The 14,519-nt window shown below is 38.3% G+C and overlaps 1 protein-coding gene across 1 annotated transcript in view; it reads left to right on the top strand.

Annotated features, from left to right (window-relative positions):
• Window positions 1–462: 462 nt before the first annotated feature.
• PKHD1L1 (polycystic kidney and hepatic disease 1 (autosomal recessive)-like 1) overlaps window positions 463–14,519 on the top strand; it is a 159,097-nt gene continuing 145,040 nt past the window's right edge. Inside the window, exons 1-5 of the mRNA XM_011961082.1 lie at window positions 463–602; window positions 2,530–2,619; window positions 11,485–11,629; window positions 12,589–12,697; window positions 13,720–13,777. Coding sequence (XP_011816472.1) covers window positions 530–602; window positions 2,530–2,619; window positions 11,485–11,629; window positions 12,589–12,697; window positions 13,720–13,777 — 475 coding nt within the window. The 5' untranslated portion in view covers window positions 463–529. The remainder of the gene's footprint in view (window positions 603–2,529; window positions 2,620–11,484; window positions 11,630–12,588; window positions 12,698–13,719; window positions 13,778–14,519) is intronic.

Raw genomic sequence — 14,519 nt, 5'->3', positions numbered from 1 at the left:
TCATATGAATGTGAAGGGGTAAAATTCGTGGGTTTGTGTATTAAGTGGATTTATAGGCCCATCTGGAGAGGATTAATGACTAAGGCAGACAGGCAGATGAAAGTATGCAGGGAAAGAAAGAAAAAAGATAAAAACAAAAAGAAAATAGAGAAGGAGATCTAGGAAGACCTCAAGGACCTTTGATTCCTTTAGCCAAAAAGGAGTAAGGCCCTTCCACCTATGGGGACAGCCTTGGGAAGGCAGCACCCGGGTTTGAGTGTGGAGGTTTGATTATCACGGACTGGCTCGGGGCCGGATTAGTTCTCCTGCGAAGGTTCTAGGGTGTGCGTGTGTGTGTGTCCGCGCGCGCGTCAATCCCAGAGGCGCAGCCCAACAGCAGGGGCGGGGCGGGCCACGGGAGGGCGGCCCAGTTCCCCAGCGCTCCCGGGGCAAAGCGGACGCGCCAGCGAGTCGCAGTCCCCAGAGTCGAGCTTCAGCACTAGCGCCAGCTGCGAGTGGAGGGCACCAGCTCCGCGGAACTGGCTTTTCAATGGGACACCTGTGGCTCCTGGGGATTTGGGGCCTCTGGGGACTGCTCCTGTGTGCCGCGGATCCCAGCACAGGTAACCCTTTGGGCAAGCTAGGGAGGCAAGCAGGAGAGGCCCGCGTAGACACTACCCGTGCTCCCGGGGTCCTGGGAGAGGCTGGACCACCTGGCACCTGGCTGAGGCTGTGTGTGCGGTTGCATGACGATCCTGGGGACCAGGGGAGCTGGATGGCAGGCCTAGCAAACACAGACACACGCAGAGAGAGAGAGAGACAGAGACGAGGACACAGAGAAAGAGATTGCGAGAGATTGCCTTTAACTCATCAATGCTGCCTTTAACTCATCAATGCTCATCATTTCATAATGATGAAATGTCCCACCTGCACCCCCAAAGTGACACACGTGAAAGGAGACTGAAATTTGGCGGGGGAGTGGGGACTGGGAAGAGGCAACCTGAGTCCCTTTTTCTCCATTCTTCTTGGGTCGCTTTCCTCACAAAAGAAAGGGCAACAACCCCCAGTAGGACGGGGATGGGCCTTCGTGGCAGGTGTCAGTCATTTCTAGGGGCAGCTGCCCCGTGTCTTCAAAGTAATACCCAGAAGAGCTCTGGGAAGAGACTGATAAGATAAGAAATTGGAGTTGTCTGTGGAGATAACAGGAGGATGAACCTGAGCTAGGCGAGCAGCAGCACTGTCTGGAGATAGGATCCAGCTTCCCCGCTGGAGTTTCCTACTCTTGGCTGTGGGCTGCCCTGAGATATGAATGTGTGGGAACAAGAACACCTTGGAGCTCTTGGCAAAGACAGACCCGAAGTACAGAGGCACTGGGTCTGGGGCCTTGAAACTGATCTCCTTTATGTTGGAGAGCTTTTGCTACTATAGGTGAAGTCCACTCTAAACCTTTTTAAGACAGAACGGAACAAGTCAATCATAATTCCCTTAGCCTTTTTGTATACATCCATTTCGAGAAATTAATAATTTCTGTGGCCTTTCTTTGTGTCATCACTTAAATTTTTCTACCTACTGTGAACATTTCTTTTAGGATTCCAGTAATTACTAGATCTGTACAGTGTAAGCAGAAAATAAACACCTCTATCCACTATGTAGCTTTGAGTTGTTTTAAAGAATTATTTGCAGTACTCCAAAGAAGCAGCTCACATAACCCTGTTTGCCAGGCAGTTCCCTCTATCTAGAACTATCTTTATCTTTCTGACGATGGGCCCAGTCTAATTCATATTTGCCCTAAAAAATGTGGAAGGGGCATGTCTTCTTTATAGAAGCCAGTGCGACACAAGCAGTGTGGGTGAAATGCTCCTTGAGTCACCCATAGCCTCTATGCTCTCTTCTGTCTCTTGGTACTGTCTAACCTAAACCTTTGGAAAGTTAGGACTGTTACACATTTCCGTATTTCCAGGAAGCTAACACAGTTTGTTGAATGAATTAGTGACCTTTATATTAAGAACTCACTATCATCAGGAGACTAGAAGGATCCCAGAAATTATCTTTCCTGAAGCCACACTCCCTCATGTAAAACAATTTCTTCTCAAAACCAACATTTCTCTTTGTACCTGGTCTAGTCTTTTAACCTACCTAGCACTGCATTTCTTCTGTGCTCTTATAATGACCTATATCTTCTTGGTGTCTGCTGTTATGTGAGCTGTTAAGCATAGTTATAGATCTGCAGTTAGCAGAACACTACATGAAATTAAGGATTTAATACGTGTTTTATAATATGATAGGTAAGTGATGAAAATGATCACGTGTTAGTTTTGCTCTTGGTAGCACCTAAGATAGTGCTTTGCACAAAGCCAGTGGGTGTTAACTAAGTTAATGACTCTGTCAAGTCATTGACAGAGCCAAAAATAAAACCTGGGTGAATTTTACTTTCAGTCCTGTAAACTTCACGATGTTTTCCTTGCAACTTTGTGGTATGTGTTACAAATGTTGATGACTGAAATGAAGAACTTGGTGATTTTACCTCTACTATATTTTAATATTTTTCAGATGGCTCTCAAATAATCCCCAAAGTCACAGAAATAATACCTAAATATGGCAGCATAAATGGAGCAACAAGGCTGACTATAAGAGGAGAAGGTATGGTTGCTTTTTTTTTTTTTGCTAAGGTTGAGGTATTTTCAAGACTATTTAATATTTACAGTTTTATGGTTAAACAAACAAACAAACAAACACCATTGGAGTTGTTTCTTCACCTGGCCAGAGTGGTAAAATTCTATCCTCTTTGATAGCTAGTGAAATCCCCAAGAGTCTTTATCAACTTGATCATCTGAATTCTTATTATACTGGCTTGCTTAACATCAGGATCTGGATTAATGACTGAACTAAAAGGAATGCAATTAACCCAAGTCAGCAATTATTTGCTTTATTCTTCATGGGTCTAATGACATTTAATTTATTTTAAGATTAAACAAAACATTTGTGGGTGTTGGGTAGAATATTGATAAGAGAGTACAATAGAGAAATAGTATGTTAATGAAAGAGGAAAGGCAATAGAAAACAAAACTTTAGATTCCTTCTCCTGCCACCCAACCTCAGGCTTCATAAAGGTTTGAGTACCATATGTCATTCCCCTTCTTCTTGCCTGGTCTTAGGATAAAACATAGAAGGCAATCAGTAAATATATTTAATGCAGAGCTTTTCCAAGGGTTAAATAGAAATATGTGTTTCTTTCAGCCATAAGACCTTTGCAATATAAATGATACCAGTATTCAGATACTTAGGAATTTTTTAACAATAAGAAACATTTAAAAATATTAGCAAAATCTATTATTTGGTCTTCAAGAAATGAAAAGTTTTTATAGTTAACAAAGATATTTAATTATTTTGTCATATAATGTAATGCCTTTTAATGTTTCTGATTTTTGCAGAATTCAGTCTCTCAATGATATGCTTAAAATGGTTTATGCTTCCACATTATAAACAATATAGTTTGGATTAAAATGTTACTTTTTAGAGTTAAGACCCATGAACAATATAATTGTTAAAGATTATTTTAGAGATGGCTTTAACCATATGTTTCTTATATTGTAAATTGCTGATAAGATGGTATGCTTGAAAGTTATTGGGTTTTAAACAGAAATTCAAATGCCACAAGAGAAATGCTCAGATTAAGAAAGAAGAAGGGCTGGAGTGGTGGCTCACACCTGTAATTGCAGCACTTTCGGAGGCCGAGTTGGGTGGATCATGAGGTCAGGAGACCGAGACCATTGTGGCCAACATGGTGAAACCCAGTCTCTACTAAAAATACAAAAATTACCTAGGTGTGGTGGTGCACCCCTGTAGTCGCAGCTACCCAGGAGGCTGAGGCAGGAGAATCGCTTGAACCCAGGAGGCAGAGGTTTCGCACTCCAGCCTGGTGACAGAGTGAGACTCCATCTCAAAGAAGGAGAAGAAGAAAAAAGAAAACACCCAGCCATTTTCTTCTGTTTCCAGACCTGAACATTTTCTGATCTAGGAACTATGGCTTGAATTTAAGCCCATAGACCCAGATCATCCCTAGTCTGACATAAAAAAACCCCAAAACATTCTATTCTTTAGAAAGGTATCCTTTTAAATCTAGCTAAAATGTAATCTTTTCTCTTGTGTGGACATTCTGAGGCAACTAGGCTGAGGACTCTTAATTGTAAAGCCCAGAGTGTCATTTGGTAAATTTCTGCTTTTCTCATTAGTACCAGTTTCTGAATGTGTTTGGTATTGCAGATACTTATACCTCCCGATTTGTCTTACAGTCCCCTGCCTTAACTACATATTATAGATGACTAAAAATGTATTCTCATATTTCTTTCTCAGAGGCTCAGTCTAAATACTGCCTTATAGAGGCAAAGAATAGAATAGTGGTCATTGGGAACTGGGAGAAGAGGAAGTGGAGGAGGGGTATTGGTCAAAGGGTACAAAATTTCAGTTATGCAAAATGAATAAATCCTAGAGATCTACTGTACAGCATAGAGCGTATAGTTAACAACACTGCATTGTATACCTAAATGTTTGCTAGGAGGGGAAATCTTGTAACATATTCTTATCAAAAAAAAAATTTAAAATAAATAGGGCAGGAGGAAACTTTTGGAGGCAAGCGGTCTGTTTATGACCTTGCCTGTTGTTATGACTTTTTTTTTTTTGAGATGGAGTTTCACTCTTGTCACCCAGGCTGGAGTGCAGTGGCATGATCTTGGCTCACCACAACCTCCGCCTCCTGAGTTCAAGCAATTCTCCTGCCTCAGCCTCCTGAGTAGCTGGAATTACAGGTGCCTGCCACCACATCCGGCTAATTTTTTGTATTTTTAGTAGAGATGGGGTTTCACAATGTTGGTCAGGCTGGTCTCAAACTCCTGACTTCATGATCCACCCACCTCAGCCTCCCAAAGTGCTGGGATTACAGGCGTGAGCCACTGCACTCAGTGTGGTTATGATTTTATGGGTATATACTTATATCCAAACTCAGAAAGTTGTATACATTAAATATATATAGCTTTTATATGTCAATCATAGCTCAATAAAGTGGTTTAAAATAAATTAATAAATGCTATTTAATATAGGCTTTTGTGTGCCCATAATATATACAGAATGATATCTACAAAATGATAATGAGTTTGCAAAATGCACCAGAGCTTTTATAGCTACATGAATGAACTTAAAGTTTATTTGGAGGGACTATATTCATGAAAATCACCAAGGTGGTGTCTGATAGATTCTCTGTTTTTAGAATCGCATGCAGTGCTAATTTATCAATTACACAAGAAGAATTTCTAAATGGAATTGTAAATTCTAGATGACTATCTAACTACTGGCTTCATACTACTTTTTAAAATGTTTTATTTTTGTAAAAGTCATTATAAAACAGTAAAATATTGTAGAAATATTTGACTTAGAAAGTGAGTTCTCTGAAATTCTACCCAGTAGAAAGATCTACTGTTAACATTTTTGTGTATCCAAATGACTTTTGGCTATTTCCAAATATAGTATGGTATTGACTTGTAAACATTTGCCACAGCATTACTTTGTTTAAAAGGCCATGGTTGTGTTGGGCACATTGGTCAGTGCCTGTAGTCCCAGTGCTTTGGGAAGCTAAGGCAGGAGGATCACTTGAGGCCAGGAATTTGAAACTAGCCTGGGCAACCAGCCTGGGGAACATAGCAACACCCTGTCCCTACAAATGAAACATTTAAAACATTAGTCCAGCATGATGGCCTGCATGCCTGTAGTCCTAGCTACTTGGGAGGCTAAGGCGAGAGGATTCCTTGAGGCCAGGAGTTTAAGGCTGCAATGAGCTATGATTGTACCACTGCACGACAGCCTGGGTGATGAAGTGAAACCCTGCTTTAAAAACAAAACCCCACAAGACTATGCTTCAGGAGATATAGATACATAATTTTACTCTTATGATGCCCAAGGCAAAGTGTTTTGAACAGTGGCACGTTTCTAGAAATTATTATACCCCCTTCTGAGATGACTAATTTGATTAAGAGCATTATAATTTTGATAAGTTCTGGAGTGTTTGTAATTATATTGGCTTTGTTACTTTATAGTCATACCTTGTATTTCTCAATTGTCTTCTTTGATATTTGTCATGTTTGTTTTTATTTTAAAAAATCAGTAAGAGGGGAGGAATAACATTGTACTTTTGGCTCCTTTTTCTAGCTATTTCCCTTACAATTTCTGGCACACACATTTTTGTTGAAGTGTTGAATTACATACTTTTAATAATGTTACAGAAAGCATATGGACTTTGGTTCAGTAGGACTGGCTTTCAATTCACCTTTGCCATTTCGTATCATGTGGCTGGGGCAAAAGCATCAGCTTACTCATCAGTAAAAGGGACTATTAATTCCTACCTCTTAGGACTGTTATGAATATTGAAAAGGATGATACATCTAAGGTAGCCATTATATAGTATAAACTCTAGACATTAGAGTTATTTTTGTTTGTATTATTATTTGCATTTATGTTATAGGTCTGGTTTAATTCTTCAGTTGTTGTCTTCCATCTATCACACTGTATCTTTCTTTCCCATTGTTTTGAATGCTACAACTTTTAACTAGGTTAATACATTTTCAACACTACGTTTTTTAACTAGAGAAAACAAAACAGCCTGCATTCTTCATGACAAGTTCTGGCTTTAATAACACTGACATTTTCTGCGATAGCAGCCCGGGCGTTGCTTTTGGATTGCTGCTATCAGGAGACCCAGGTTTGCGTGCCTGGCAATTCCTGTCTCCAGTTTTTATGCAAAATTTAAAAAAATACATTAACAGGTCAGGAATTTCCATCCGAAGCCTCATCCTTTTCCATTTCCAGAGTACACTCAGCCTTTCCTGTAATCTTTGTGACTTGGAGTACTTCCAGAGGTGGTGTTTTTATCCTCAATCATTTGTTTAGAATTATAATTTTTTTTTTTTTTAGATGGAGTTTTGTTCTTGTTGCCCAGGCTGGAGTGCGATGGCACGATTTCAACTTACTGCAACCTCTGCCTCCTGGGTTCAAGCAATTCTCCTGTCTCAACCTCCCAAGTAGCAGGGGTTACAGGCACCTGCCACCACTCCTGGCTAATTTTTTGTATAGTAGAGATGTGGTTTCACCATGTTGGCCAGGTTGGTCTCAAACTCCTGACTTCAGGTGATACACTGGCCTCAGCCTCCCAAAGTACTAGGATTACAGGTGTGAGCCACCGCATCTGGCCTAGAATTATACTTTTAAGTTAAAATTTTAAAAAATAAGACTCCTTTGTATTTCTTTTTAACTCTTTGGAATTAGTTTAAAAGTCAGAAATATTTATATACTTTTTAAAGCAATATTAATAACAATATTTATGAATTATTGTTGATTTGGTTTATTATTTTCCCATAGATTTTACTCCTAGGACTTCTTCACATATGCTGTATATATTTAACACTATAGTAACTCCTAAGCTGAAAATGATACTATCTTTTGTTGGCATTATTTTTCAGAATGGTAGTTGTCTTGAGAATGCTGAAGAACAGATAAATGTTACTTATCATTGATGTGATATGTACCTGATAGGAATATATATATACACCACAAGTAAAACTTTCCGTTCTTTAGTTGGTTGCCAGGTACAGTATAAGTACCTTTTCAACACTTTTATTAGGAGAACATTAATTATAGGATTTAATTAATAGAACACTAAAGTCATTCATAGGTTTTATTTCTTGGGTTTATTTCAAAAGTGAATATTGTTTCAAAAATATAAAATATTCTTATGTGGCATACAAGGCTTTATCTATATTTAATTGCTTCCAAATGTAGTTTTGAATTTTCATATATTTATAGAAAGATTAAAGTAATTTTTGTCTCTATTTCACATTATCCTTTTGTCTCTTTCTGTTAGATATCCTATCAGCCTGCAAATATACTGTTATTCTGCCCACCTGAAAAAAAGTAAAAGAAAAATCATCAGCCTTCCCCTTGCTCCACACCTCTCTCCAGCTACCAACTCATTTATCCGCCTGTTTGTAATTAAACTCTGAAAAATGTTAGCAATATTTGTCCTTTTCACTTTACTGTCTTCTGATCCTCTCTTGAACTCATGCCATTTATCCCATTATTTATCCGATTGTTCACTGAGACACCATCTTCACTGCTGCCCCTATTCTATTCTCAGAACAGGAGCTAGTGAATCTTAGACACTGTTAGTCACATGATGTCACTCCTCTGTTTCAAAGCCTGCAATTATTCCGCACGCTTGAAAATAGCCTAAGCACCTTCATTTCTGGTCTCCTCTCCTATCATTTCTCTTCACTCATAATTCTTCAACCACACTTGCTATTATCTGAATCCACATACGTGGTTCCACCACAGGGCCTTGGCACATCCTGTTCCTTCTACCAAAAATGCACTTCCCATAGATATCCTCATGACTTGCTCCCTCTGAAAAACTTCCATGACTGTCTATAATACATACATCCTGTGTTCCACTTCACATCTTCATGGTATCACCTCTGACTTCAGTCATAAATGCTGCAAAGTGGCCCTAAGGCTCTTAAGTCACTTTTCACCGTCAACCTCCCTGATAGGCAGAGCCATGATCAGTAGATACAGTTGGTAAGTTTGTAGGCAGGAAAAGTGATTTATGGTAAGAATGTGCATGGGCTCCTGAGCAGTCAAAAAGGACTTCACTAGTTAGTTAGGAACTGAAGGGAACAGGATTGGAAGATCAGAAATTAGAATGTCTTAGAAAGAGGCATATGAAGGGACTCATAATAGTGAGCATAAAGCATGCAGATCTATGTGTCTCAAGTTAACTCCCACAAGAGGACATCCCCCACAGAGGAGATGGAATAAACAGATGGATTGGATGATTCATCCAGGAGCTTCTCTCCATGGCCACCGCAGTGCTAGTGCAGTGGGCCCATGAAGAATCATCATGGGGTGTAGGCCTTGCATGGACCAACAGCATGGACTCCCTTTCACCCAGGCTAAACAACCTATTGCTATTGCTGAATAACTGAACTGCCAGCAGCAGAGACCAACACTGAGCTCTCAATAGGGTACCACTCCTCAAAAAGTCCACCCAGCTTCTCAGTGACAAGTTGATTACAGCACTTCCCTTCTCCCATGGAAAGAGCAGAGATTGATTGTAACTGGAACTGACACTCCAATTGTGGGCTTTGCTTCCTCTTTCCACAGTTCTCTGTCAGCACCATCTTCTGAGAGCTTATAGAACCTGATATACTGCCATAGAATTCTATAAAATATTGCTTCAGAACAAGAAATGTATTTTATAGTGAAAATTTTGTGATACTGGGCACATGACCATGAAATCTGGCTTAGTAGAATGATGGGACAGCCTGTTAAAGCTGTGGCCAAGATGCGAACTTGGGGAAAACATCCTGTGGGGTGGGATGGTATCCTCCACAACATGCATTGAACCAGTGACAGACATATGCTGTTGTTTTGTAATAGGCAGATGCATAGAACTGGAAATAAAGGGCTGCTTCCCTTCACCGTCACTCCCTGTCATCCAGAAATTGAATTTGTGCTTTCTGCCTTTGCAGATTTACATTCTGCTGGATTTGTGGTCTTAGTTTCCAGGTAGAGAATGCTCCCATCATGGGTCACAATATGGATTCCACTGAACTGAAACTACCACCATTGCCTACTCAGTTTGAATTCATCAAACCTATTTGGTATATGACCAGAGCTAATCAGTTCTAATTATCATAAAGAAATAGGGTTGCTTTAACTTAATGTAGTTAAGGAGGAGTAGGTCTGGAATTCAGGGTATTCATAGGGATATTTCTTGGTTTCATGTCCAGTGATTACTGAGAACAGCCAATTACAGCAACCACCACCTTACAAGGGCAAGGCAATTAGGGGCTCCTATTTCTCCAGGATGAACATTAGTGTTACCCCATTAGCTACAGTGCTGGCTGCAGGTAAGGGAAATCTACAGTGGTTGATAGCAAGGGGACATGGTGAAAATTAATTATAGTTTTAGGAGTATATAGTAGTATAGCCTGTAGCTTATCCCTCTAACCTTAATACAAGCTTGCCCTCTTGTATTAAATCTTAGCAGAGATCTCAGCTGGCTACTTCTAACACTCTTGTATTAAATCTTAGCAGAGATCTCAGCTGGCTACTTCTAACACTCTTGTATTAAATCTTAGCAGAGATCTCAGCTGGCTACTTCTAACACTCTTGTATTAAATCTTAGCAGAGATCTCAGCTGACTACCTCTAACACTCTTGTATTAAATCTTAGCAGAGATCTCAGCTGACTATCTAACACTCTTGTATTAAATCTTAGCAGAGATCTCAGCTGACTACCTCTAACACTCTTGTATTAAATCTTAGTAGAGCTCTCAGCTGGCTACCATCTCAAAGACTTGGTGATGGATTGTGCTTAATATGTAGGCCATGAATAGCTATGTGTGATATAGTGGATAGACTGTATCAGATGCCTTTTATACTCAGCTTTACATCCTCTCTTTCTTAACTCTAATTCTAGTTAGAGCTGTGACAAATCGTTCCTTATGTACTTTGACTCAACTTATGCTTCCAGCTTCTTGTCTGAGTTCTAACGCCATGTTTTTGTCAGTTATTCAAGGACTTGCCTAATGCAGTAACTCCAGACTTTGGAACTCATATACATATACCTATGTGCAGTGTGAAAGTGCAAAAAAAGTTATTTCCCCCAGGGAGAAGCTTCTACCAATGGGGACCAGATCTGATGAAGAAATGCTTCTTGCCATCGATTTTTTGATTTGGAAAGACATGCCATATGTTCCTTAGAAATTCCCAGCAATATTGAGCCCCAGTTGTCCTCAGCGGTGCCCAGCTTTTCTTTCCTCACATTTTGCTCTCTCTTATACCTAATAGCTCATTGCCCAAATAAATTATGTGCTGGCAAATCCTCACCTCAGATTTTGCTCTGTAGAAACTTAAAATAAAGACCTCATCCTTTATAAAAGAGTGTTCTCCTCCTCTACTCTTTTTAGTCCTTTTAGCCTGCCTTTTTCATGGTACTTATCACCCCCAGATATAGAATCTGGTGCTATGTAGGCTCACAGTAGGCTCTCTGTAACCTCAGGCCTGTTATCCACAAATCGAACCAACTGCGAATGGGAAATACAGTATTCACCAGATGTGGAATCTGGATGCTTGTCCTGCAGGGCTGACTACAGCACTTGAACATTTGTGAATTTTGTTATCCAAGGGGATGCTGGAACAAATCCCCATGAATGCTAAGAGATGACTCTATCTATCCTCCAGCAATACGTTTATGAGTAAATGAAATAAAGGCTAAATTTTGTGCTTTCAAAGAAGATTACAATCATAAGGATAAATATGAAATAGGTTCACTGCTTACTTCAGTACTGTTTATGAAATCATTTACTGTATGATTTGATACCAGGTGACAACTGTTAGGTCTCTGAAGATAGAATAATAGAATACCATTAATAATAATTAAATCTTCTTACTTTTCCAGGTTTTTCTCAAGCAAACCAGTTTAACTATGGAGTTGATAATGCCGAGTTGGGAAACAGTGTGCAATTAGTTTCTTCTTTCCAGTCAATTACTTGTGATGTAGAAAAAGACGCAAGTCATTCAACTCAAATTACATGCTATACTAGGTCTGTTTTAAAGTATCTTTAATAAAATCATTTTCATCATGTCAGGAATTATAGTTATGAATGTTAGTATTATAATAGTTTTATTACCCTGGCTATTATAAGTCATATTTTTCTGATGATAGGTTATTGTTTTTCATTTTGTGATGTTTAGACTATTTTATGCCTTTATTATATTCAATTATAATTGGCATGATAAAAACATATTCTATATCTTTTCCCATGTTATTAGAGCTACCACCTTGTTGTCGAGCTTTTTTAGAAGATAAATGACTACTATTTAATTGTAGTGATGTGTCTTAAAATACCAAAATTATGCTTTTCTGTTGCATTTGATTAATTTTGTTCAAAATATTCACATAGTCATTAAGATTGAAGATAATCATTTTGTATTGTGACATTTCAAGTGACATTTTCAAGTTCTTTACTATCAGCCCAAATTAATGTATGTTATTAGCAACTTAGGAAAAATCACTTAAAATTGCAACTTTCAATATTGACCTTAGAAACAGATAGCACATATTCTAGAGGATTTCATTTATGTTAGGTTTGATGACTGTTCTTCACCAGGAAAAGCTTACTTAGGGGAAGCTTGATTAACTAGTACTTTTTAAGAAGCAAAGCATGGAATAACTGATTATACCAAGGTGATATATTACTATTTTAAATGTTTATTATTGAATTTGTTGTTATTACATTTGTTGTCCTTTTTAATAACCACCAACGTGCATAGTCAGAATAGGCATTTGCCTTAAGTTCATGAGGTTAGAGTTTGCAATAAAGAGTTCAAGATGGAGATAATTTTTCCATAATATAGAATGGAACTTTACTAGATATCAGTTATGATGCTGGACAGTTTCTGTCAAAAATGGCATGCAGTCTGGGGCAGTATTTTTCATTAATACTGTACACTAAATAAGAGAGGTATTGCATGTCTCATATATTCTTCATTTTCCTTATAGGGCAATGCCAGAAGATTCCTACGCTGTTAGAGTCAGTGTGGACGGGGTTCCTGTTACAGAAAATAACACCTGCAAAGGTCACATCAACAGCTGGGCATGTACCTTCAACGTATGTAGGAATCTTCTCTTTAATTTATATAGTTGATCTTGCTTTCCTTCTTGCAGAGCTGAATTTTTACTTTATAGTTTTACAGATTATGTATTTCCACATTAAAAATACATTAGCATGTAACAAAGGATAATTTCCCTCAATTTAAATTGTCTTCCATAGTAATTGAATGTCTGCTATTTCTGATTTGTTTCCCCTCTTTTACTTTTATTATTAAATTAAACTTTCATACCTCCAACATGTTTTCTTGTTCATATTTTCCCCTTTATCTCTACTTCTACTCTTTGTGTGATTCTCCCTTTTCCTATTTTCATCGAAGTAACTACCTTTCCTTTCTACATAATTTCTAATGTAATGAGATAAAATGTACCTGCATGCGGTGTAAGAGCCTCTCAAAATTTAACTGCCCTAAATAGAAGTAGCAGCAGCAATATATTCTCTTCTAAGCATTATCCCTTATATTTTTAATAAATTATATTAGTTTTAAGTTGTCAATTACTGAGTACTACAATGTTCTAATATAAGATGAAATACTGAAGAAAACAATAATGACATCTGTCTTCAAGAAGCTTCTCTGATTCCAAAATGTATTGCCAAATATGATTCCCAGATATCTCTGGCTTTCTTCTCTATCCCCAGACGTGGAACTGTGGTTTGTTTTCTGGTATGTCACACCTAAATGGCTTTAAAGCAACCTAAATTCAGCATATCTCAAACTGCAGTTTTGTATTTCTCCTTTAATCTACTTTTTCTCTGATTATTTCTCACTATCTCAAGCTAGAAACCTGTCACCATTCTTGATTACTCCCTCCCTTCTCTTTCAGCCCCATAGCTATTAAGAAGCAAAACCATGATGATCCTACCCTCTAAATTAACTCTTAGGTTCATCTTATTTTTATCTTCTTTGCTATAAGACAGTTACATTAAGAATATTGTTGAAATTTAATAATGTAAGAAATTATTTCACAAAACTAGAAACAAAACAGAGATAAGTTTGCATATTGACATTATTCTTTTTATAGGCAAAAAGTTTTAGGACCCCAACAATAAGAAGCATCACACCTTTATCTGGAACGCCAGGTCTGTTACATGACATCTGAAATAACTTTTGGTTTCATGGTAAATAATGTGTTTATTTTTCAGTATATAAAGTTAGTATAATACCTGCAATTTTTAAATAGCATTTTTTTCATTATAAAAATAACTATCTGCCAGGCGCAGTGGCTCATGCCTGCAATCTCAGCATTTGGGGAGGTCAAAATGCAAGAATTCCTTGAGCCCAAGAGTTTGAGACCAGCCTGGGCAACATCATGAGACCCTGTCTCTAAAAAATAAAAATAAATAAATTAGACAGTCTTGGTGGCATGCACCTTTAGTCCCAGCTACTTGGGAGGCTGAGGCGAGAGGATCACTTGAGCCCAGGAGTGTGAGGCTGCAGTGAGACATGACTGAGCTTACATGACAGAGCAAGACTCTATCTGAAAAAAAAAAAAAAAAAAGGAAAGAACTACCAATTATTGTTTGTTTGTTTTGTTTTTGTTGTTTTTTATTTTTATTTTTATTTATTTTTTATTTATTTATTTTTGTTATTATACTTTAAGTTCTAGGGTACATGTGCATAACATGCAGGTTTGTTACATATATATACTTGTGCCTTGTTGGTTTGCTGCACCCATCAACTCATCAGCACCCATCAACTCGTCCTTTACATCAGGTATAACTCCCAGTGCAATCCCTCCCCCCTCCCCACTCCCAATAATAGGCCCCGGTGTGTGATGTTTCCCTTCCCGAGTCCAAGTGATCTCATTGTTCAGTTCCCACC

Source organism: Colobus angolensis, unplaced genomic scaffold (assembly GCF_000951035.1).
Source record: "Colobus angolensis palliatus isolate OR3802 unplaced genomic scaffold, Cang.pa_1.0 Scaffold535, whole genome shotgun sequence".
NCBI lineage: Eukaryota > Metazoa > Chordata > Mammalia > Primates > Cercopithecidae > Colobus > Colobus angolensis.
Note: the sequence above shows the minus strand (reverse complement) of the source record. Positions and strands in the feature narration are given on the sequence as shown.